Source organism: Podarcis tiliguerta (genome assembly GCF_965153285.1).
Source record: "Podarcis tiliguerta genome assembly, chromosome: 9".
Lineage (NCBI taxonomy): Eukaryota > Metazoa > Chordata > Lepidosauria > Squamata > Lacertidae > Podarcis > Podarcis tiliguerta.
In genome coordinates this window covers 38022862-38047656 of record NC_139542.1, presented here as the reverse complement: position 1 = coordinate 38047656, position 24795 = coordinate 38022862, and the positions used below count along the sequence as shown (strand labels likewise).

Here is a 24795-nt window from a genome sequence, read left to right as displayed (position 1 = left end):
TCCATTTCTTAACCTATTCCTGGATTGTAATAAGAAATTATTATTTCTGTAATGGAAGTACCATTTTTTTTAAAAAAATATATTGCCAAACAGCTTGCAAGTTACATTTTCTGTACACCATTGATTTCTTATTTAAATGCTGTTTTCAATATCCTATGTAAACCATGAGATCCGAATGTGATTGCTATATATAAAAAACAGTTTCACACTGAAAGAAACCTTAAACAGAGCCTAACTTGCAAATTCAGGATTGCAGCCTTGAAATAGTTTGTGTATTTGATTTTTCCAATTATCCACTGGGACATTTTTCACATACGTGATTTCAGAGTTAGGGTTAAACTCAGCAAGAACAGCCTTGCACGTAGTTATTCATGGCTGACTCATTGATACCAGTGGAATTTACAAAAGCTGAAATCCAGAAGTTGTGTAATTTTTTCCCTTTGACATCAACTCTCTATTCCCTATTTATCAAAACTGGTGGGCCCTTAAGCTGGTATATAATGGCTGGAATCCAAATAACTACTTTAGGCATAGCTAAGAGTTTCGGGTATTCCTGGTGGGATCTCCTCCACTCCACTTGTTCTATATTAAAGTTGCTTTTGAAGTTCTTTTCTGTTTCAAAACTGGTTCGCTATGTAGCATGGTGGTGTTTTTTGTTGAAAGATACCAATTTGTTTGGGGTTTTTTAGATCCTGACATGTATGTGTGCATGCGTGTGTGTAAATAAAACTAGATAGCTACTGTTCATGCATTTTTTAAAAATAAAAATGCCCCATTTCTCACAGGGTAGGTGTACTGTTTTGTGAATTCTGAGTTCTTGTTAGGGTTGTCCAGTTGTTCTTTCAGGTTAAGCAGTCCTGGCAATGAACTGGATCCAGATTAAAAGCTCCCATAGAAGGCTGGAATAGCCTCCTTTGCAGTGTGGGAAATGGTGGGAGGGGGTGTGGGGAGAGAATTGGCAAAAAGTTGAAGTCTGGTTCAAACTTACTGGGCTTTTTTGGTAGTCCCCATGCCCCCAGTCACATATATTTATCCAATATTTTTATTATTTATGTATTTTCTCTCTTTGTCTTCAACAAAGTTGATTTGGATTACAATCCTATATTCTTTTATCTGGAAGACTGCACTGATAATTCAATGATTATATGAATGTGGATCTCCATTTATATTTAACAGGATGACAATTTAATGGACGTCCTACAGCTACTTGTTGCCCTGATGTCAGAGCACCCCAGCTCTATGATCCCAGCCTTTGATCAGAGGAATGGATTACGGTAAGAGTTACATTTCAGTCAAAATAGCCATCAATAAGAGTATTCGTATCATTTTGTTTGCTACTGGAAGTCCTACTTGGACTTGGATACCGTTAGAGTCTCCATTGCAGAGTAATTTCCTCTGATTTCCTCAGCAAAGTTAATGTTGTGGTGGCATTGTGTAAACATATTACAGGCAAATGTGTAATGACTCCAAATTTACGATAGGAGGAGCTATTAATATTGGGCGTCTCCCAAGCCATGTGAATATGCAAGCATGTGGGCTGCCATAGAGAAAATTGTGACTGCTACTGCTGTACTGCTGTGAGCTAAGCCATGTTTTGACTTAGCGTGTCATCCAAATGTGGGTTTTCTCTCATTCCACACAAACCACTATCTGCAACAAAACTCTGTTCTTGATTTACATACCATGGGTTTTTTGTTTAAATGAAAACTCAGAGCCTGGGGTACCCATGAAAGCCTTCAAAGTAAGGCCAACGTGATGTGTAGTTTGGGCTCAAGCTGTCTATTGTGGGTGAAGCATCTGTTGACTGCAGAGGGTTCTTGCCCACTTACTCTTGGTGGGGTGTGCCAGCTGGTCATTGTAGGGCCATCTGTTTAGAAAATGGGGCTTTGGGGCTTTGTGTACCTAAACTGGTAAAGGTTCAGTCTGTGCCAGAAAGGATGTGCATAAAGCAGTGGTTCTTGAGCTGCCTGCTTCTGCTTAATGCCACACACCTCCTTAACCTTCTGTTCAGTAGACTGGCTGAGCACCACTCAAACTTGTGCTACCATACTTGAGTCCATACTAATTAAATGGCAGACAGTTGTTGTTCATTTGATGTGTTTTATTAAAGTTGTGTGTGCCTTCAGCCAGCACTGTGTGTTGAATTTTTATCCACCTCCTACTTGTGCATTCAACTATTTATATTAGTTGGAGGTTCGTACTCCAGTTTGGTTTGAAAATGTCACCATTTAGTTTATGGCTCCGTGGGTGGCCACAGCGTTGGACCTTTTCTCACTTAAAATTAATTCAGAGTTGATGCCAGGAGAGAATGCAAACATAGAGTCAAATAAGAGAGTTACTGTTAGAACAGTTTTGGGAGCAGTAATTCATTTGCTGTATAAAAAGAAGCATTCTCATTTCATATGTTTTGTCACAACTATTGGTTAACCTTGGGTTATATCATATTACACATTACAAGTTTTCCTGCCTCAAGAGTCACCTGATCTTGTTCATAATTGCTTTCTCCTTCTCTTTACGGCTACTTTTTTGTGGTGCTGGCTGTTGTGATCATTTGTATGGTAATGTGGTATGTGCTGGAAACTAATAAAACACTCAGAATAATGAATATCATATGAGGTCTCCTATGTATTACTTTGCTTTTACTTAAGTGGGAAAAGGCAATCCTTTTTTATTAGCTAGCATAGGGTAAATGTATGTGCGCAGCTAGTTTGCTGTGAGAAATCACTTATTTTCCCGTTTGTTGATGTGTGTTTTTATTTAAAAATGTATACAGCTTTGATGTAATTGTATGGTAAGAAGTCTCCTCTCTTTACATTCTTAACATGTAGCTATATGGCTAGTTAAGTGTTCTTTATACTTAAACATGTGCAAAAAAAGTTTTTAAATATTTGTAGTTTGGAAATAAAGGTCAGTTGAAAGAGATTTGAGAGTTAAGATACTGCAGACTGTTACTCCTTTAAGGGCCCTTTTATTAATGGACTCTGTGCTCTCCTTTTCAGTATATTTCCATCTTCCAATGAGCTGTTGACACTGTTACCCAGGAACAAAGCATTAGGGGGGAGGGTTCCCTTACTTGTGTGCATTGGGAAGTACCAGACAAAATGTCACTTTGCAAAGATTTGTTCATCTGTAGAGAGGTATATAGCATGCATGTTGCTGTGTCTGGTTATCCGGAGCTCCTCAAAAATTGCCTGTCTGCTGTATTTGAGATTAATAATAGCATTATCACAGCAGGTCTGGTTGATCAGTTCTGATAGCAAACTTTATGAGAGCATTCACAGTCTTTGCATCTTATTAAAATTGCTTCTCCAAAGGCTGGATCAGTTTGGTAAAAGTGGCTGCAAATGAATGGTTTATCACTTCTGCCTATTCTTCCTCTCCTTAGTGCACTCACACTAGATGACATTCATTCCTTAGGACAGGAAAAAAAATATTCTTGGCATCTGCTAAGAAGTACCTAAGTCAGAATAAAACTGTGAATTGTATACAGCTGTTTTGAGCTGAATCATTCACCTGTGCAGGACATATCAATATGATCTATAATATCTGGCTAACTTAAACTTGTTCTCAAAGAAGAAGAATTCCAGTGGGAATGATTGGTGCAAGAAAACTTTTCAAAAAGTACTTACCTAGTTTACCCTATCTGCAAATCAGCTTGGCTAAAAAACCCCAGCTTCTTCTGCTCCCTATATGTGTGATCAGTAACTGATAATTTCACATTTTAATCAAGTAAATAAGATAACCATCAAAGCACCTAAAGCAAGGGTCAGTGAACTTTTTCAGCAGGGGGCCGGTCCACTGTCCCTCAGACCTTGTGGGGGGGCTGGACTATTTTTTGGGGGGACTGGGGGACAACTAAATCCTATGCCCCACAAATAACCCAGAGATGCATTTTAAATAAAAGCATACATTCTACTCATGTAAAAACACCAGACAGGCCCCACAAATAACCCAGAGATGCATTTTAAGTAAAGGGACACATTCGACTCATGTAAAAACACGCTGATTCCTGGATCATCCATGGGCCGGATTTAGAAGGCGATTGGGCCAGATCTGACCCCTGGGCCTTAGTTTGCCTACCCATGACCTGAAGAGTACTGGAATATATAGGTGTTTCTTGTTCTGGCTTCTAGCTTCCTTGTGAAGGTCACTTGATTTTAGCTGAGAAGGTAGTTACTTTGTTGTGGTTGCATTTTAGTTCTTATTTTATCTGCAAACTCAGTAATGCAGATTGATGCATGTGCACATATGTAGTCTGAAAATGGTAACATACCATCCTACCTCTTGTCATATGATTGTAACTAGTATGGGTCAGGAATCTTTCGCGCTGCATAAAGACCTGATGTGTTAAAGAAAGCCAAATAAATGAACAAAGCTTTGTCTTCCTAAACAAAAAAGCAATTGAATAGACTTGAAATTTTATAGTAAAGTATATCTCTACCTACTGATTGAGATGCACCTCAGGTCCATTGGTTTTGAAAATTAGCAGAAATCCATCTGGGCTTGTTGCAGACAGAAGGAGCAGATTCATTTTTCACTTGGTTACGGAGGCTTCCCATAAGAATCAGATGAGAGGCTAGAAAGCTTGACTTGGTGAGCTAGTGCTTCCCACAGGAAAGCAGGAACAGCAGGTTGTCTACGAGAGACAGAGTGGTGTTGAAAAGTCTCCGCCAGCAAGGATTCAGATATACAAGGTCTCTCTAGCCTGCAGCCAATTATTTAGTATATAAACCTTCAGATTATAGTTTTAAACCGAATTTTAATCTAGCTCATACTTACCATGTTCACTCTTTAAATATAGTAAAGGCCACAATATAAATTGTGACTGCAATTGATATCTGGCACCCTATGTAAATTTGGTAGGCTCCACAATGAAACATGGTTCCCTTGGTGCATGTGTGCTCCTCTTACGGCTTGGAGGAAAAAACACACAATCACGTTAAGCAGTGTGTGTAGTATTGCACAGCAGTAACTCATACAGAATAATGATAATTTCCTGTCCAATTTGTGATGACCAGAAATTCAGATAAGTGTTTCCTTTTGTGTAGTATTTTGCTAAACATCGGATATGCAATTTTTCTGGTTGGGGAATTGTCACTTGTAGTTGTGATGAAAAAAACAATGGTGGCAGGTGCTTTTAGTCTTTACATATGTTGTAAAATAACCTGCTTGTTTTACACTTGATAAGAAATGATTTTTAAATAAAAACGAACACCAGGTTTTTGTGGGGTTTTTTTGAAAATCTGACTAAAGAGATGAAACCGAGGGACTAAAAACCAAACTATGTACACAGAAAGGCAATACACACATCTATAACACTGCATACAAGACAGCTCTGCTAGGATTCTAATATGTATAGAATTAACCTTCTTTTTATGTAATAATTTCAAGCATAGTGTGTGAGTAAAAAAGAAAAGGATGTCAGATGACAGAATTTGTTTCCCCCCGTCTTCTGAAAGCTGTCATAAATGACTAGCAAGGGACACATGTCAAATATTACTGTTAGCATAAGTTTCTCTCTTACATGAGACTGAATCCTTTAAGAGCTTTTTAGTCTGTCACTTGGAATGTAGAAGTGCTAATAAATGTGTTTTCTTACACTGCAAACGGAGTGAAAGGAAGGAATAGCAAATATACTGTTTCGCCCAAAGATTGTGTTCTTTATAAACTGATGTTTTGGAAAGCTAGTATTATTATTTTTTTAAATACATACTATCTTTTAAATTCATTTCCAATCAATCTTCTATTAATATATGTCATGTCATTTTAAACATTAATCTATTCATTTACCTGTTCTTTGGCACAAATCCAGCTAAAATTACCCTTAAGCACTTTATTGACTTTTAGGCATACTTATTTCATGGAATTATTTGCCCCTTCTCTTCTTTAGTGTTGTCTATAAACTTCTTGCATCAAAAAGTGAAGGGATTCGGGTACAAGCTCTGAAAGTGTTGGGGTACTTCTTAAAGCATCTAGCACCCAAGTAAGTATTTGGTAGATTCCCCACGAACTTGAATCACAAAAGGCAAACAAGCCCTTAAATATTATTTGTCTGGGTTGCATATATTACTTGGTGTTACTCCTGTAGGGGGAGTTAACAACAGACTTAATTGTTTTATCACTGGATTGGAAATATTTTTGCTGTTGTTAAATGTAGCTGTCAAATTTTCAGAAGAAACAAATATGTCTTATGCACATCAGTATCTGTTAACTCATTATTTTGTGAACTTAATTTGTAGGCAAGTCAACCCTTTATTATATTAGACTCAAGGTTCTCCCTTTCCCGCTTCTGCTTTTTGTTTTTGATTATCATAGTGGACTAAAATTATAGCCTCCAAAACCCTGCAGACATAAGCTAAAACAGCAGAATAAATTGGGGTATTTCTGGGGAGGGGGATTCCAGTCTCAAAACCACATTAGGTCCAAATTTGATCAAGTTACTTTTTCAGAAATGTAACGTACAAATTAACAAATGTGCTTCTCCCCCCTCTATGTATAATTTTAGGAGAAAAGCTGAAATCATGCTTGGACATGGACTGTTCTCTCTACTGGCTGAGAGGCTCACCCTTCAAACAAGCTTAATAACCATGACCACATATAATGTGCTATTTGAGGTACTAGAATTAAAATCCTTCCCCCCACCCCAGTGGTGTAGACATTGTTGCAAAATGAGCTTTTCGGCTTCTGTGCCAAAAGTGATGCCTTGCCACCCCTCTTCTGACATGTGTGACAGTAGTTTGAGATGTTTGACATCATAGGATGTTTGACATCACAGATGTTTGACTGTTTGACATCACAGAATGAGACTGCAAAACTCTTCAGTAAGCAGGTCTGTTACTTTGGTCCAATCTGTTGATACAACGAATAAGTTATATTAAGCTTACTCAGTTACTTGATGTGGGCACGGGGTGGAGCAATGAAGAAATTTCTGAAATAACAATGGGATATCAGCTTCGCCCAAGGCATGATGGATAACAGCAACAACCGGAAAAAGATAGACATAACATTTTACAAGGACAGGAAGAAACACTACAGACAGAATAACTGCCACACACAGGAAGAATAAGGATATAGTTTGAATGCCTCGCTTATAGCTTTATAAATAATTTAATGTGTCAACACAGATAGAAGTTATTAATATTGCAGTTGTTGTATAAGGGATTATTATTATGACTGGAATGTAATTGAAATTAATAAGATTTTGGAATGCAGAAATAAATAAAATCATCAAAACATCAATTCTAGCACGCGGGCGGGGACACCTAAATTATATAATTCGGTATTTGAATGATTGGCATTAGTAATTGTACTATAATTTGGTATTGTTATAATGAGGCTATTATTGGATTGTAATTGAAAACTAATATATATATATATATATATATATATATATATATATATATATATAAAATAATAATCAGTTACCTGATGTGGGCATACTTCTTCAGTTATTTAGACACTCATTTTCTAAAGTAACTAATGTTTCTTAGTGCTTGCTATACATCTAAAAGCAACATTTCTTCTCAGTTCAATCCACTCTTTTCTATGTTTAGCCCTGCTAGAGATATGCAGCGGTTTGAAACATTTTATGATGGAAATAACTCTTTGAGGGATCATTACCTATAAGGTGCACCCATCAGAGTAACGTGTTTTTAAATATTTGAATTTTGCCCTAATAATAATGCCTTCTTTCCCCCTAGATACTTATTGAGCAGATTTGTACTCAAGTGATACATAAGCAGCATCCTGACCCAGATTCAACAGTGAAAATACAAAATCCTCGTAAGCATTATGTTCTTTTAAGTAGCTCCAAAGCAGTTCTAAAGTAGCTTTGAAGTCACCAATTACACAAATTGGGGTTAGGGATTAGTCTGGGAACTTGTGTCTCTCTTTAAATTATTTGTTTGGGTAGAATTAGAAATCTAATGCTCACCATTTGGGGATTGTTGGCTGTGTGGCATGATAAGTTTTTTTCAAAGTTCAGCAGCGATAGGAAGTTTTCATTTTAACAGCCATTCAGATTCTACCACAAATCTGATTATCCAGTTTGGTATGACATCACTGTATAGTGCAAGCTGTAGCAGAAATGTTCCTAAATTACTTTTATTGCACGGATGGGAAGTTGTGCTCTTCCATATGTGCATCCACACCACCCAGTGTTCCTGGCTCTTAGCCTTGCTGGCAGAAACTGGTGGGAGTTGAAGTCATTCAACTAAGCCTTACTCAGCATAGGTAAAGGTAAAGGTACCCCAGCCTGTGCGGGCCAGTCGTGTCCGACTCTAGGGTTGTGTGCTCATCTCACTTAAGAGGCCGGGAGCCAGCGCTGTCCGGAGACACTTCCGGGTCACGTGGTCAGCATGACGAAGCTGCTCTGGCGAGCCAGCATCAGCGCAGCACACGGAAACGCCGTTTACCTTCCCGCTATAAAGCGGTACCTATTTATCTACTTGCACTAAGGGGTGCTTTTGAACTGCTAGGTGGGCAGGAGTTACTCAGCATAGATCAATTGAAATGAATGAACACGACTGTGTTCCATCTGACTATTTGCCTGATGGAACGATTTGCCGTCTGCTCAGCCCTAAGTTAGGTCCATTAATTTCAGTGGGTGTGCTCTGAGTAAAACATGGCTGAATACCACCCTCAATTCTTGCTAATCTGTAGCAACAGGTTTATAATATTAAGTTGCTGTACTTTTTTGGCTGATTTTTTTTCCTAAACAAAAACATTATTATTAGTATTATTTAATAGAATCATAGAATTGCAGAGCTGGAAGGGATTCCCAAGAGTCCTATAATTAATACTATGTATTAATTAAATTAACATTGCAGGGGGTTAAATTAACATTGCAGGGGTGCTCCGTTCCATGGGGTCACAAAGAGTTGGACACGACTAAACAACAACATTGTATTGTTGGATGTCTGGCTTCCAAATGGGGCAGTGCAGCCAGTCCAACACTCTTACCACATTCCTACACTGAACTCCCCACTCCTTCCCCTCTTGGTTAGTGTCAGACACTCTCAGTGTCAGGAAGCTAGGGGCACAGCTCCCAACCTGCCTAGGTTGCCTTGCTGACCATTGCTAGATAAGAATATCAGTGTCTTGCTTGATGCGGCTGAATCTAGCTGCAAGTCCACTGTGTCTGTGCAGAAAAGTCTACCTTCAGAGTAACAAATGTCTCTGCATGTGACAGCACCAGATTCCTCTTGCATAGTTGGCTGTGTACAGACTAAACATTCAGTAGTAGAGTAGCATCTCATTTTCAAAATGGTATTTCTGATATAGGGCAAATAGTTAATTGACACACACTATGATTATTCTTACTAGTTCAAAATGTTTAAAAAAGGCTTAAGCTTGGGATAGCATTTCTACCAAAGGAATATACCTCTGCAAGTAATTGGACCAGATCCTTTGTGGTTTTTCGGGAGATTACTTGTATAAATGCAACTAACTTGGAATGGTGACAGAAAAAAATGTTCTTAGCTTTCCTAAGTCCTGTTATTTAAAAAATAATAATTTTAAGGAGAAGAAAACAAAGGAACTAAAACTAGGCAATCATATAAACATATGTGCAGGAGGAGAAGCAAATAAATTTAAGGAAGTCCAATTAATATTTTACTGTCCATAAACTATTTTTCAAGTTTTATAACCATCCAACCCCCTGCATTTTACATGTTAATGATAAATAAAGGTTTTAAAACTTTCCCCAACTCTACCTTTCCCAGCAATTCAAGTAGAAGCACTAATGGATCTCTTGGCAAAGCACTGTTGATTATTAAGTTTCTTGAATCATTTCCCCAGAAATTTCTAACAGGACAGGACCAGACCACTAACTATAAAAGTCCCACTTCCATGTCTCTGAATTAGTGCCATTGTGTGGCAGAAAAGTATACTTGGAAACATAGGGAGGAATTCCATGTAGCACAATGGCAACCCTTTCATTAGCACAAGCACATCAGCCTGCCAGGCGGAACGATTGCCCCCCTCCTCCTGCCACGCACTGTTCTGGGTCTTCTTCTGACCCCTCTGAGGTAATTTTGTGGAAGCACGGTGGAGAGAAGGGGAGAAACCCCCCACTGTGCTGCTTTCTGCTAGAAGGGCTTGTTGAATCAGACCCATTAGAATTATTTTGAAAGGATCACATCACTGCCCAGCTTGTCCTATTTAATAACAGGGGTTCGCCAGGTGTGTATGTAAACTCAAACAGGACAGGAAACAACTGAGTTTTCTTCCTTGTTGTGTGAGTTCAGCATCCAATCATCAGAGACTTACTGTTTCTGAGTATGAATGCTGCAGTTTGTTCTCATGTTTAAAATGACACTGCAAGGTGTGTGATACTAGGAACCAGTTTTGTTTTGATTTTCCACAAAACTTGCACATGGAGAACATCTGGATCTTCTTGACCAAATATTCAACACAGTTTCTCCCATCTTCCAGCCTTCCATTTCTTTCCCACAAATAGATCTAGCAGTTTCTGCTTAGTTTTCCAGTACTGTACATAACTTCATTTCCCTTGTGTAACTTGAAGAAACTAGAATGAGAAACAATGCATCTAGTTTTCAGATTATTTGATTCTTATTTTTTAAAAAATATTTTTTACAGAGGTTCTAAAGGTTATTGCAACCTTGCTACGTAACTCTCCACAGAGTCCAGAAACTCTGGAAGTCCATAGAGTCTTCCTCTCAGATATGATAAAGCTTTTTAATAGCAGCAGAGATAATAGGAGGTAAGTAGATGCTTGTGTATACACAACACGCTTCATAAAACTCTTCAGTTTGAATAACATTAAACTAATTTTTGAATTGGTTTCAAATAATCCTGAACTCACTTTTAAAATATAGATAAATTTGGTAATATAGATAATTACCAATTATGCTCACTCCATGCTGGTTTATTTATTTTTTGCCTTTAAAACCTAAGCTGTCTTGAGTTCTAGTATGTTTGCACGTTTCTAACTTACGATTTATCAATGTCAACAATTTTGCAGGAGTTTACTACAGTGCTCTGTGTGGCAGGAATGGATGCTTTCACTTTGCTATTTCAATCCCAAAAATGCTGATGAACAGAAGATAACTGAAATGGTGTATGCCATTTTTCGGATTTTACTTTACCATGCAGTCAAATACGAATGGGGTGGCTGGCGTGTTTGGGTAGATACGCTTGCAATCACACACTCAAAGGTAAGTTATACAAAGAAAATTTATTATTAATTATGTATTTTCCCCCAGGAAGTCTCAGATCATGGTGATCCCAGAAAAAGGGCTGAAGCACATTATCTGAATAGGTAGAATAAGGGAAGAGCTACATTTTCATAACACAGAATAATTAAATTTGTCAGACTATATAAATGATACGTTTAAGCATGCTCCTTGCCAACTGTAATGTGACAGCTTGGTACTAGGATGCTTAATTTGACATTTCAAAGAACTATGTGTTTTATGAGGCTTTATTGTGGAATGTATGTGCAGTGGAATTACTTGAGTTTGAAACACAAGGTGGCGCACCTTGTCTGTTTCTAAGACTAAAAGATGGCCTTTACTAACACCAAGTGGTTGTGAAACAAATCGCTAAAGTCTAAAGAAGAAACAGGAACAAAATCTGCTTTCCAGACAAACAAAGAGAGGAAAGGGAGCTAGGGAAAAAGTTGCTTTGTGAATAAAGGAACAAATCAAGTTTCCTAGTATGAGGATAATTTTTTGCAGCTATAGCAATATTGTAATGGAACGAGGTTTGTTTTTTTCTTTTTAAAACGGTGGTAACTTTCCTTCAATTGAAATGAAGATCTTAGAATGAAGTTGTTATAGCTATTGTAGTATCTCCTTTGCCGTGCCTTCCTTTTGGTACCCCCAAACATTTTTAATACTGTTTTGGGTGAGCTTCCAAATGGGGACTTGCGCAACTTAAGAAAAAAAAAGGTACGTTTTTCTCCTCAGACACCAATGCATGCATTTTAGGATGTCTGTTGTATAGACCGCACAATCCAGGTATAAAAATGGTTATTTCAGCAATATTCATCGGTGTGGTACAGTTGAAGACAGCATAAGTAAAATAACAGATTTATTTTTCAAAGGTCGTGATTACTTTTTTTTAAGTAGCGAGAGAACTGCTTTAATTGAAAATAATGAAATAACATTGATACTGCTAGTTGATAATCAAGTCTTTTCTCTTTTCAAAGTACAACACTAGCATTTGTAGCATATGTGCTATTTTTAACTGAAATTCAGGCTTGAATTCAAAACATTGAAATCTCTGAATTACAGAAACTGTAGCAACAGTTAATAGATTGACTATAAAACAGAGCTTTCCTTACGCGAGAGGGATGTATGAGCACATAGCTTCAATATGGGTTGGTAAAATTTTAAATGGTCTTCTCAGCTATATTAATGGAAGTGGGTCTTTAACAGGGCAAAAACTGCAGGTTTGAATAATACATATTTTCTAGACCTAGTAATGCCTTTCAGAAAGCAAAACATATCTTTGCAGATTGGGTGTAATCAAAATATTTTCATAACATGCATTTATCCCTAAAAATAGTATTTCATGCTCTCAAAAGCTTCAGTAGATGATTACAATTTGTCGCTGTTATTTTTCCATGCTTCCAGTTCCTATAATTCTAAGCTTTCTACTTACTAAAAAATTGTTTTGGTTTCATGACCAGCTCCCCATATTTCTTCTTCTTCTTTTGCTCCCCATCTCTTTCCTTACTAGCTCTTTCATGACTGCCTTCCTCCATCTTTTTGTGGCTTTCCCCCATACCCTTGTTTCTTGGAAGCTTGAACAACACATGACAGTTTCAGGTATATTTGCTTAAAGCTGGCCCTGCTCCAATAAAGAGGGAGAAGGGGAACCAATTTAAGAGCAAAACGAGGCTGCAGGTGAGGAAAAACCAACCACCCTCCACAGCTCTTTCTCCAGCAGTCGGTATCCAAAATCCTTTCCCCCTCCCCTCTCCTCTACCACCCCTCCCTCCGAGGCACTGACATTGGAAGTGAGCCAAATGAGAAGAAAAGTGCTTCACCTTTTGTAGAGGGAGGAGAGCAGTAGGAAAGTGAAGCCATAGGAACAGGAAGAGAGATCAGCTGTCCTCAACCACATGGCTCTTTCACTTTTTTAAATTTTTGATTCCCATCATTCTGTATATATGTGATGGTTAAAATCTGTGCCTGCCCAAAAAATGTTTTGCTGTCATCACATGTAGTTTGCGCTTCAGTGTCCCCTGGCTCTACTTTTAGTCTTTTCATCAATGTATGAGCCCTTCTTCAATTCTGCTGGAAACTTCTAAATTTGAGGCTATTACCAACAATTCTAGGGTGTTGGGGTTTTTTTTAAACAGGGGGTATCAGAGTTTTTAGGGGCTAACCAGGCTGGGATAGTTGGGATAGCAGGCTTGTTGGTTTTTGAATGTCTGTTGTAGATGTTTTTCAATTTCGTTGTTCTGTATGGGACAATGACAATAAAGATTATCATATTGTAAAAAGAATGACTTTCTGTCCCAACAGAAAAGTGAAATAGGAGCAGAGCATGTTTATGCCACGTTGTCGTTTCTTCGCATCCTACTCAGTTGAATTGTATTTTCCTAACTGACTGTTGCCTTTCTTGCACTCCATTGCTCTGCCTTGAGTTTAATTGCCACTTCCCCTTTCTGTCTTAGCGTTTCAAGGGCTAGTGCATGCATATGTTGTTTGGAAGGTATTTGAACCCATCAGCCAGATGGAACCTGGTACTGGGCTTAAAGAGTGATGAGTACACAAATAGGGTGTACAAGATTGCTGAATTGAGATAGTTAATTCACCCAGATCTCAAGTTCATCCTTGCAAGGTATTCCCTGGATGCATTAAGATTTTCAATTAAATGTCTCTATTGATATTCTGAGGACAAAGGGTCTTGAAAATTGATATTTTTTCCCTTCCTAAAAATATTTAAAATTGGTTACAGATGGTTTTTATTGGATTCAGATAGATCCGCAAGGATATAAGCTATGTGAGCAACCGATGTGCAATTTTTGTTTTTTTTTATTAAAGCATTTCAAAGTACTTGTATTGAGACAATGTTATCTTATATTTAGTTGCAGGAGTAGCTTTCTTTCATTTTTTTGTTTAATACATCTTGATGCAAAGTGCTAATGAATGCGATTAATGTTCCTTATTTCATTTTTGCATCTACCGCTAATTTACAACACTGCTTCCTGATAAAAGTACTAGCGTGTAAAAGAAACGAGTGTTGCAGAATTGGTTAGGTTTTGCAGAGCTACACATCAAGATACATGCGGCTGCTATAAAAAGCCAAAGAAACTCAATTGCAATTTTATTGTCCAGTTTGATAGATTTCCTGCCACCTTTGTAGCAGGGAAGCTGTTTGTCACTGTAGCCCTCTTCTCCAACAGCTACACTACGCTTTATAAGCAGTGATGGCTTTTGTGGCATAATTGCACTACATTGCTTTCTTTTGCTCTCAGGATTTAAAGGTGCGCATAATCCTCTTAAAGCTAAATTCCTTTGTCAAGCCTTTTATTTCATTTTATTTTAAACTGCTTCTTTCCGCCTTGCATCTTCAATACTATTATTATAAGAGAGAATTTGGTTTAACCTGAGTTTTTCAGTAGCTGTGTTAACTGTGTTAAATTCTCTAGAGGAACTTGATTTTACAATGAGCAGCTGCCATATTAATAATAAATATGTATTTTGGGGAGCCTTTAGTGGGTGGTTAATAATAAAGGGTGGGCGTATTACTGTTAAAAACAAAAAGTAAAAATGGCAACCAGTGTATTTATGTTGTGATATTTACTTTGCTATAATCTATGCATTTATGAAGCAACCAAGTTAATATATAGGAAATGTTTTATTTAAATTTGAGGGTTTTTAAATTTTTGATATTTTTTTTTTTTAAATTACTTCATTATGGCTGTTCTTATGAAGTGTCTAATGGGTTATATTTGTAGACTTCAGCTGTATAGCCATTTGAATAATGTACCAGAGTATATTTAAAACCCTGCTTCATGATAGTTTAATCTGCTTGTGTGATATTTAACTTTTTCCCCTGTATGTACAGATTTCTTGGAAATTATCCTCCTCCGAAACAGCAAAGAGGGATTTAAATTGCCATAAATTAAAACATAAAATAATTTGGGTTTCACTATTTAATACTATGAATAGGCACAATGTTCAGTAATATGCCAGGTAGTATCATTTTGTAGAACTGACATCCATTAAATTAGGCTGAATTGTATAGTAGCTTGCTTGACTTGCCCAGTCTTGCAGATGCAGACAAAATTCAAAAGAGAAGGTGAGCAAAAATGATTCGTTAGCTAAACTTGATTTATGGGGAATTATTATAGAATTTAAAGTGCGAAAAGAGGTGGCTATATCACGCAGTGGGCAGCTTTATCCCTGGATTTACCACAAAGGTCACAATGTTTCTGGGGACTGGGATTTCCTCCCTCCTGATGGTGTAACTAGAGGGATAGAGGTATCAGGACTAATCTTCCTATATGTCTTCAGTTTTTAAAATGTTAAGAACAGAACTTACATCCTTGAAAGCTACTCCTGGGTTAAACTTTGAGACAAAATTTAAGACATTGGAAAAACATAATAGAAGATTGGGGACAACTCTGCAGTCCTAAACAGCTGCTCCAGTACCTCTTTATTCCAACTGCCTACTGTATTGTCAATGCACATAGGACACATATAACATGACACAGTTCTGTGTTACCCTAATGTTGATCTGCGTGAATGGACCAGTTCAAACATAATAGTGAGGCAAACCATGGCTTAGCACAAATTGGAAAGTATCCAGATTCCTGAACTGAAGCATTCCTCTCCTGGTCCTCTGGTTATCGTGCCACCTGAGGTTAAGCAATGATTTGACATTCCATTACTTCCAAGTCCAGGCTTGTGGTTTCTCTCATACTAGACAAATCACGAATTGCAACCAAGGTTTGTTCTTGGTTTCATCTTTTGTTTATTCACATAGGTCCATACTCACTTTTTAGAGTAAGGGTGTGTTACAATTACATAAAATATCAGCACAGTACAATCACATCTTACATAGGGTTTCAATTCCAAGGCTTCCACATGAAAATTGTGTATACCCAAAGGGGTTAACTTGTGTAGTTTCAGCTAGCCTGCCTTGAACCATGTATGACTGAAATTGTGCAAGTTAAATGCCCGTAAGATGTGATTGTGCTGTATTAAAATCCTTTAAAAACAATTTACATCAGAAGAACAGCCTTTCCAGCATATGATGAAAACTATACAAAGAAGGTGCCAGACACACCTGTGGGATTGCAGTTCCACAGCTGGCAGTTTTGAGAAGGCATAGGAGCCTGCCCTCTTTTTCCCCCAGCATGAGCTGAGCACAAGCCTGGATCCTGCCTGTTAAATGAGTGAGCTGAAATAAGGGGAAACAAAATACTTCATTAACTCAAACAAAGAACCATAGCTCAAATCAGCAGGGAAATATGAGCATGCAAGATCTTAAAGAAAACTGCCAATGTAAGGAACCACTTGATATGGAAGCTTATCTACATTGGGTTGTATCCAACTAAATCCTTGCACATGCGAGCACAGCAGAATGTCCCCTCCCTCTCTTTATCCATGCCCTCCTCAAATCCGCTATGAGGTTCCCCTAATACTGCAGAGCAGATTCTGGACCGGTGCAGGTAGTGGGAGCAAAAATTCCATTGTGCTTGTAGAAGTTGATCTATGAGCACAAAGATTTTGTTGGATGCAATTCTAAATCAACTGAACATGAACAAAAAGTTTGAGACAAATCTTCTCATATGAATTTATCTGAGCAGATTGTTCTGTTAAAGGATAAATAGTACACACAACCTCTATACCCAGATTTAACTCTTTCTTATGGTGAAATGAAATTATATTGGATGAATAGGATCAAGAGCACTGAGGAACATTGGCCTTGCCCACACATTTAGTAGAAAATGTATCTGGTTCACAACATTATGTGCTGCTATTCTAGGATTTGTTCACACGTTGGCTTGCAATCGAATCCAAGATTTGCTCTCCGCCAATAGGAGCAGGCTTAATTCCTAATGACAGGTATCACCAGGGTCTGGCAACATATTTAGATTTCCTCTTTATTGTGTCCCTTTATAATTGTCTATAACTGCCATTCACTATTATGGGGAGAGGAAATTGTGCTCAAGTACAACAATGTTGTGATGGGGCCTCATACCTACTTCCCACCCTGAGTGTTGTAGCCCGCAAAATTAGGCATACTCCAGAATGCAATTAATTGCTGTCTTTCTGAACAGAGCCACAGTGTTGAAGGAAGATGGCTCTATGTTTCTGCTGCTCAGCTTGCACCAAAAAACAAAGCAGAGGAATTGGATTCAGGATTGGGAGGAAAGGAGAGAGGAATGTAAAATTTCAAAAGACGATCGTAATCTATGGGGTAGAGCACATGCTTTGTTGCCAGGTCCCAGGTTCAATCCTGCTAGGTAGCAGGTGAAATGAAACATGTCTACCTGAAATCTTGGTGGTTGTTGCCAGTCAGAGTAGAAGATACAGGGCTAGATGGCAACATATGACAACAAGCTTTCTGCTTGTTCTGAGCATTCCTCTTCAAGGGCTAGTATAGGACAGACCAGTCTCAACCATAATCTGGTTTTGTTAATGGTCTCACTGATGATGGCTATTTCTTCCCCATTTATTTAAACCGCTCATCAACCTGTTAAAAAACCCTGCTTCCCCACACCTGCCCAGCCCCTCATTCCTATACCCCATAAGTCACCCAAACCTCCTGTCCTACTCCCTTCATTGCTGTCGCCTCATAGCTCTCCCCAGTCCCCTACTCTTTTTAAAAGAGTGGGGAGGTGCTTCAGAGAGCTATTTGGCAAAATGACTCTCAAGTATTTCCCCATATTTGTTAAACAGCTTGCTTGACCCCCCTGCCACCTTTAGTGCTTGCTTAGTCACCTGTCTACCTTCTATTCTGTTGTCATGTTGGAGTTGGTGTGACTGCTTGTGGATGGCCACACAAGCTGCAGTGTGATGGCAACCTTATATTTTTATGTATATAGAAAGATATATTTCCACCCTGTCTTCCCACTGAAGTGCTCAAGGTGGATTGCAAAACCTTTCTATTGTATTTCTCACTTGAAGCACCACAACCCTTGTGTATTTCAAGTAGCCAACACCCATTTCCTTTCATCTATCTTACCTATCTGTTCTACTTCCTTTTCAAGCTTCAATATAATCTTTATCCTGTAGATCAGTGGTGCAGAACCTCTAGCCACTGGACCTTTCCATTTGGCTCACAAGACCATTTTAGCCAAGTCCTGCTCACTAGTCTTACACCTAATATATATAAAGCAGGTGTGGGGCAGATAAAGACATAGGTGGGCTGAAAGGCTTGCAGGCACCATGCGCAAAGCACTACATACCTGACTTTGCAAGCCCTGACAATTAGTGCGTCATCAGACCTTGCAGAGCCTGGCTTTGCGAGCACCTGGCTTCCTGATGATCTATGCATGGGACTTCACCAGACCTGATGATCATCTTATTGTAGGATCTTGCAGAGTGCTGCGCACTGGACTTTGTAATAACTAACAAGTCAGCTGATTGCCAGCGCTGATGAAGTCCTGTTCAAGGTGCTCTGCATGCCCTGTGAGGCTTTGCAAGGCCTAATGATCAAACTTTGGTTTAGTTCAGCATGGCATGGCACTAAAAGAGGTAGGGGCAGCAGCAAAGTTTCTCTATGGGAGACCACAAGTTTGCACAGTTCCAGGAAACCAGAGTTTGGCTTACTATGATGTAGAAACCAAGCTGCTGTGTGCCCTCAAACAATAGTTTTAAATATTAGTTATCGTACTGTGCTATAACTTTGGGATTTAATTTCTAAACAGTAACCTATGCAAAGCAGTAAATATAGTATAATAATAGGAACATATAAGGAACATTTGGCATGATGGATTAACAATATTTAACTGGATTCTGACTTTCCCATACAGATAAGTTGAAGTACAAGGCAATGGTTCATACGACAGGGTCACAGTGCACCAGTACGCACAACTTGTGCGTGTGCTGCCCATACATGCAACCAAAGAAAATATGAAGGACTGTGGGAAAATTGTCTGTCTTCTTAAAATGGGCTCATTTGCTTCTGAGGGCCATGATTTGCTTTATAACACTTGAAAAAAATATTACCCACCAACAATGTAATGCACACCTTGAACACGTCACAATCTGGTATGAGTCATAATAGCTAATCTTGTCAATTAAAACATTTTAATGCAATATAAAAAAGTAACTTCATTTGTGTTTTGACAGTTAAGCTAAATGGCTTGGACTTAATACAGTCTTTTGATCTGTGTTGTAAGAAGCTTGCCAGTATGGGGGCCAAATGATTTGTTATGCTGGGGAAGGTGCCAGAATGTGCAAAGGCTTTTGTGTGTACAGTACCTCTGTTCCTCTTTGACGGATTCATTTCCCTGGGATTGATATCAGCAGGTATTGGTGCCTCCAGTCAAAGTTGATTTGTTTTCTGAATGGTGTAGAGAGTTTCCAGGCCTGAACTGTTAGCGTTGCTCCTAGGAGGGTGGAAAAACAAGTCAATAAAGCTCTCATTAGGATAAAAAATAGCAACATTTGCTGGAATTATGAATAGCTTATTGATGGAGTTTAGCAGCACAGGAGCTAATTTCCAGCAAACCTTGTTACATACAAAAAAAGGTGTTCTGTTGCTTGGCTGAACAACCAGCCTCCCTTTCTCCTTGAGCCTTGACCTCATTGTAGAAATGTGATATAAGCATAAGATATGGAGAATAACAAATGTGAAATCTTAATAAATAGGTACTTTTTGATCAATGTGCACTGTAGTTCTAATACAGAATATGTCACCATAACCTTTTTGTACAGTGCATTCTAATCTTCATGTCTAGCAATTAGTGAATGTTGAATGTCAAATTAAGTTAAAATTAATGGCAGAAGGGAATGTTGTATTTATTAGCTTGCAACTGTCTTTAACTAGTAGTGCATAGAGGAGCTTTCCAAATGTTGCAAATGGCTATGGATTAGGCATCAAATGATGGTGAAGATTAATGAATGGCCTTTTAGCTTGCTAATTTAAAGCAATATTTGGTAATTAATTGTGGATTACCAGCTTCACAGTAGCAAACATCTAGAGGGAGATATAAAAAGGCCAGATACAGGTAAATGTGAAACTCTCTTGGCTAACATTACAACTTTCAGATTGTTGTTGCAAGTTTAAAGACTTGTTAAAGATTTGTTAAGACAGAAGTTTTTTGTTTGAACTAGAGTCTACTGAAGTAGGGGCACCTACTTGAGGTGAAAACTGGTCCGTGAAAGCTTATGCCACAATACCAGTTTGTTAGGGCAAATACAGGAAAAACATGACTCTCTGAAATTTTGTATCTGTGGCAATTCACAGAGAAAACTAAAGGTACTTGACCTTGGAGGTTTACTGGCAACTCAAGTCAACTTTCCAGTAGCTGTGTGTGCAGCACTTCACAAGCCTTTTCATCAGTGGCTTATGTCAGCCCTCTAGATATTACTGGATTACAACTCCCAAGAACCTCAGTCAGCATGGCCAGTAGTCAGGAATGGTGGGAGTTAACAATATCTGTTCCGGGCCACATTTCCCCATTCTTGGTGTAGGTTCTTTACTAACCATACTATGAAGCCCTATTTTAATATAGGTAAAGCATAAGCTCTGCATACAAATGGTCCTTCGTTCACTCCCCTGGAACCTCAGAGTGTGGCTGGAAAAGGCTCTGGCTTGAAACCTCAGAGAGCTGCTGCCAATCAGTGTAAACCCTAAGAAACAAGCTATGGTTCATGGGCAGAATACCTGGCATCTCAAATGGCAGGGCAGGGAATATGAGCTCTCAAGAATCACTTCCAGGGGCTCTGTCCTGCCCAACATTCCACACATTTCCCAGCCCTTATTATTCTTGCCCAAGATCACAAGCAAGTGAGGCTTTCCCAAGCAGATCCTTGAGATCCTGTCAGCCTTTGGTGTCTTCTCCTTTAGCTGTTCATTGCATTACAGAAGCTCCAAGAATGTCTAGGAGAGCCTCATAGACAACAGTCACTTTTTAACTATAAACTGCATGTGTGCAAATAGACAGGCAAAATTATAACAAGATGATTCACAGTCTAAGCAATTAAATAAGTCGGAAAAGTTGATTTGTGGAACCTCTACAAGTCAGAGTAGACATTCCAATGTTCTGACTTTGTATAAGGCAGCCTATCTGAGAATATCTGGGTCTCACCCCCCCCCCCCAATTTATCATGAGTTAGTAAACTACATCCTGTCTTGAGAGCTTTTAATTGAAAAATGAATATATATGTTTGTGTCTGTGTGTGTACATGCGCGCGCACACACACACCTCTCAAAGCCAGATTTTAATCTAATTAGTGATGGACTATTGTTCTTTTTGTATCCTTTTGTTATGTATAGTGCATTCTGAAGGGGGGAATCTTACATGCTATATATTTTGCAATGGAATTTGTGGTTTTATAAAAAAGAAAATATTCTGGCACTTTTTCTGCTACTTGTTATTATTCTGTACACTAGGCAGGCACACTCTTTCTTATAAGAACCAAGTGAAGAATATGTAATGTGTTACTGAATGAAAAGGTGTCCATGAATATCCTTGACAAAGCTTACTGTTCTGAGACTAGTTTGCCTAAGGGAATATTTAATGCTGTAGATACTAAGTTAGCTGATGGAAAAACTCTGCAGGGCTTAGGGCATCTCTTTGGGAAATGAATCTTAAAAACCTGAGCTATAAATCTTTCAACTCATCACACCTTTGTCGGAATGAATGAAAAATATATTGCTGACATAGAAAAGATAGAGTGAACTAAATGGAAGAGTATGAATGCATGATAGGAACTAGAAGCAAAATACTGATTTGCTTTCGTTTAACAAACAGCCTTTGCCTTATGTTCAATCAGGGGTGTGTGTATCTACCTAAGAGATTTTACTTTACTTTCACCCCATCTATTTTCTCTGATGTTGGTGATTGAATATGCAATATGAATAACTCAAATTTTTCTCAGGGAAATTATTCATACTACATTGACATTACCATGTCTCCAGCATGTCACCTGAATTGTTACTGTAGTGTTATATATAGCACAAAAATAACAAATTCGTAAAAAAATACATGTGTGCTTGGTTGAATTTAAGAAAAATACCTTTCTGCCTTAGTATATTCTGAGTACAAGCATCTAATTCTTCTATTTTAATAAGTTATCCGCTTACAGTATATACCTCTGTTGTGAGAAATTCAGTGAGTTCAATTCCCGATGTACAGGCACCTCCCCATTTGCGCACAATCGCTGACGTGTGTGCTGTTTTTGGCACCGCAGGGGGGGGGGCTTACGCACATCCGCTGCTGCACATGGTGCTTCAGAACGTAACCCCTGTGTAAATGGGGAGTTGCCTGTCGTTATCATTTAAAGTCCCTTAAGCGCCTTTAAAGTAGTCACTTGCCTGGTTTGCCATGTAACTGTATGTTGGTGAGTGAGTGGGCCGGAACAATCCTCTGTACCTAACTCATCTCTTCTTTGCTCCTTTGCTATAAAGAAACCAAATAGGATGCCAGAGGATGCCCTCTCCTCTGTATCCAGCACAGAATTGCATTTCTGTGCCAGCTTCCAGCAGGCTATTAACTTTAGTGGACTGATTTACAAGGCTTCCTTTGGCCACCTAAATAGTGTCAATTGTTTAAGATCACATCTATAGTAAGGAGCCTGTGGATTGTACAGGGATTGTACAGGGTTCCACAGAATGGAATACTCCCTGGCAGTTTCCCTGTTGCTTATGTGATCTCTAGTGTGTAGGCACTGTGGGTTTGCTGAGATATAATGGCAGGGCCCAGTTCTCCCTTTCCATGTGATTGTAACTACAGTCATACTTTGGATCTGGAACACCTTGGTACTCAAATGTTTTGGTTCCGGAACGTTGCAAACCCGGAAGTGAGTGTTCCTGCAGCTAATCGGAAGCCACACTTTGGTTTCTGAACGTTTTGGAAGTCAAACGGACTTCCGGAATGGATTCCATTCAACTTCCAAGGTACAACTGTATGCAATTTAAATGACCGTGTTTATGTGTAAAGGTTGTCTTGAATATTGAAATGGCTTTAAACTCTGTGTAAATAAAATATCAAAAAGTCAATAACATTTAATGATTCAATCTGTATTAATACTATAAGGGTCAGCACTCGGTTATCTTGCATTATGCGGTTATAATACATATATTTATGATCACTCTGCGAAGTTGTAGACCTATCCATTGGGGGGGGGCTTTATAGCAGAATTTGAAGGCTACGTTGTAAGTTTTAAACATTTACAGAATTGAAATCATTCTTTTCAAAGGTAACTTTTGAAATACATAAGGAGAGCCTTTCTCAAATGTTCAGGGAATATCAAGAAAAAGGAGATGAAGACTCTGGTGCTGGTCCATCAACTCTAATTAGAAGTATCTCAGGAACCAGCAGGGAGGCTGAAGTTACAGGAAGGCAGCAGCATCTGGAAACAAAAGAAGCTGGTACTTCTGCCAATGATGTTGGGAATGGTAAAGTAGAAAACAGTACTCTGAACGCTGAAGGTAGACCACCTGATTTTGAAAAACAAGCTAACTCGGAAATGAACGAAGAAAAGCAAACAGAAGGAGAAAATGGTTGGAGAACTCCTGATCTAAGTAAAGCACCTTGCTTAGAACTTCCCCTAAAGGCTGAAGCAATAAAGCAAGATTCAGAAGCTGCTTCTGAAACCACTGAAGCAAATCATGAGGAAGAGACAGTAGCGGCCATTGCACAATCCCCTTCACAAAATGTTGAAGGAGACACACTTGAAAGCCCAGAAATATTAGAAAAACTAACACCAGAAGTGGAGGAGGAGGAGGAAGAAGATTTTGTTGATTTAAAAGAGGAAAGCAGCCTACCTTTTACCTCAGAGGAAAGTGCTTCTAAACTCAGTAAAGATCATACCTTGTCGGAAAGCCAGGTAGCACCAGCAGTACAGCAGAATACTGCTACATTGGAAGAACCAGTTTCAGTTGCTTTAGAACCCAAAGTTGCTGATGCATCTGTGGAAACAGGACAAGAGTCAGATGCTTTGCCAGAGACCAGTGCTTCTGAAATTAGTGATACGAAAGCTCAACCAAATGCAGATATTACAGAGAAGGCAGATGAACACAATACTGATAACCTTCAAACCAAAACAACGGTAGATGATATGCAGCCACATATTTCAGAAACGGTGGTGGTTTCAGACAAGAAAATAGCAAAGCTTGATGTTTCCAGTGTGGCATCAGATACTGAAAGATTAGAATTAAAGTCCAGCACTAGCCTGGAAGTAAATCAACCTCTTCATTCTCTCCCTGAGGTAGGTTCTGTACCTCAATTACTTCATCTAAAAATGTTAAGTATATTGCAGGATTTTAAGGTGTTTGATCAATTTATGTAACTTTTTTTTTTTAAAAAAAGACCACAGTTCTCTTCTTAGTAGGTATGTATTTCATAATGATGACCAACACTTAGCTGAAAAAGAGTTGGTCTAACCCTATAGAGCTGTAAAAATAAATTTGATCATTGGCTACAAATATTGAGAACAAAGTGTCACGTCAGAGTCTCTACATAACATCATTTTTAATCAGCTGAACAAGAATTGGCGTAAGATGTTCATCACTCTCTCATCATACTTTTAGCATCCAGGTCAGTGGTGCTAACTGATTTAATATTTGAATAGTGATGGACTTAAGTGCTTCCCTCCTGCAGAGACATCTTCCAATGGAAAACCATCATCCTAC

General features: G+C 38.6%; 1 protein-coding gene across 5 annotated transcripts in view; it reads left to right on the top strand.

Moving 5' to 3' along the window:
- The window catches only part of LRBA (LPS responsive beige-like anchor protein), a 350444-nt gene that overhangs the window by 46744 nt on the left and 278905 nt on the right, over positions 1-24795 (top strand). For all 5 annotated transcript variants that reach the window (XM_083456976.1, XM_083456977.1, XM_083456975.1 and 2 more), the window contains exons 17-23: positions 1177-1274; positions 5891-5983; positions 6506-6614; positions 7701-7782; positions 10600-10723; positions 10985-11177; positions 23361-24371. In XM_083456976.1, the coding sequence (XP_083313102.1) occupies positions 1177-1274; positions 5891-5983; positions 6506-6614; positions 7701-7782; positions 10600-10723; positions 10985-11177; positions 23361-24371 (1710 nt within the window). The remainder of the gene's footprint in view (positions 1-1176; positions 1275-5890; positions 5984-6505; positions 6615-7700; positions 7783-10599; positions 10724-10984; positions 11178-23360; positions 24372-24795) is intronic.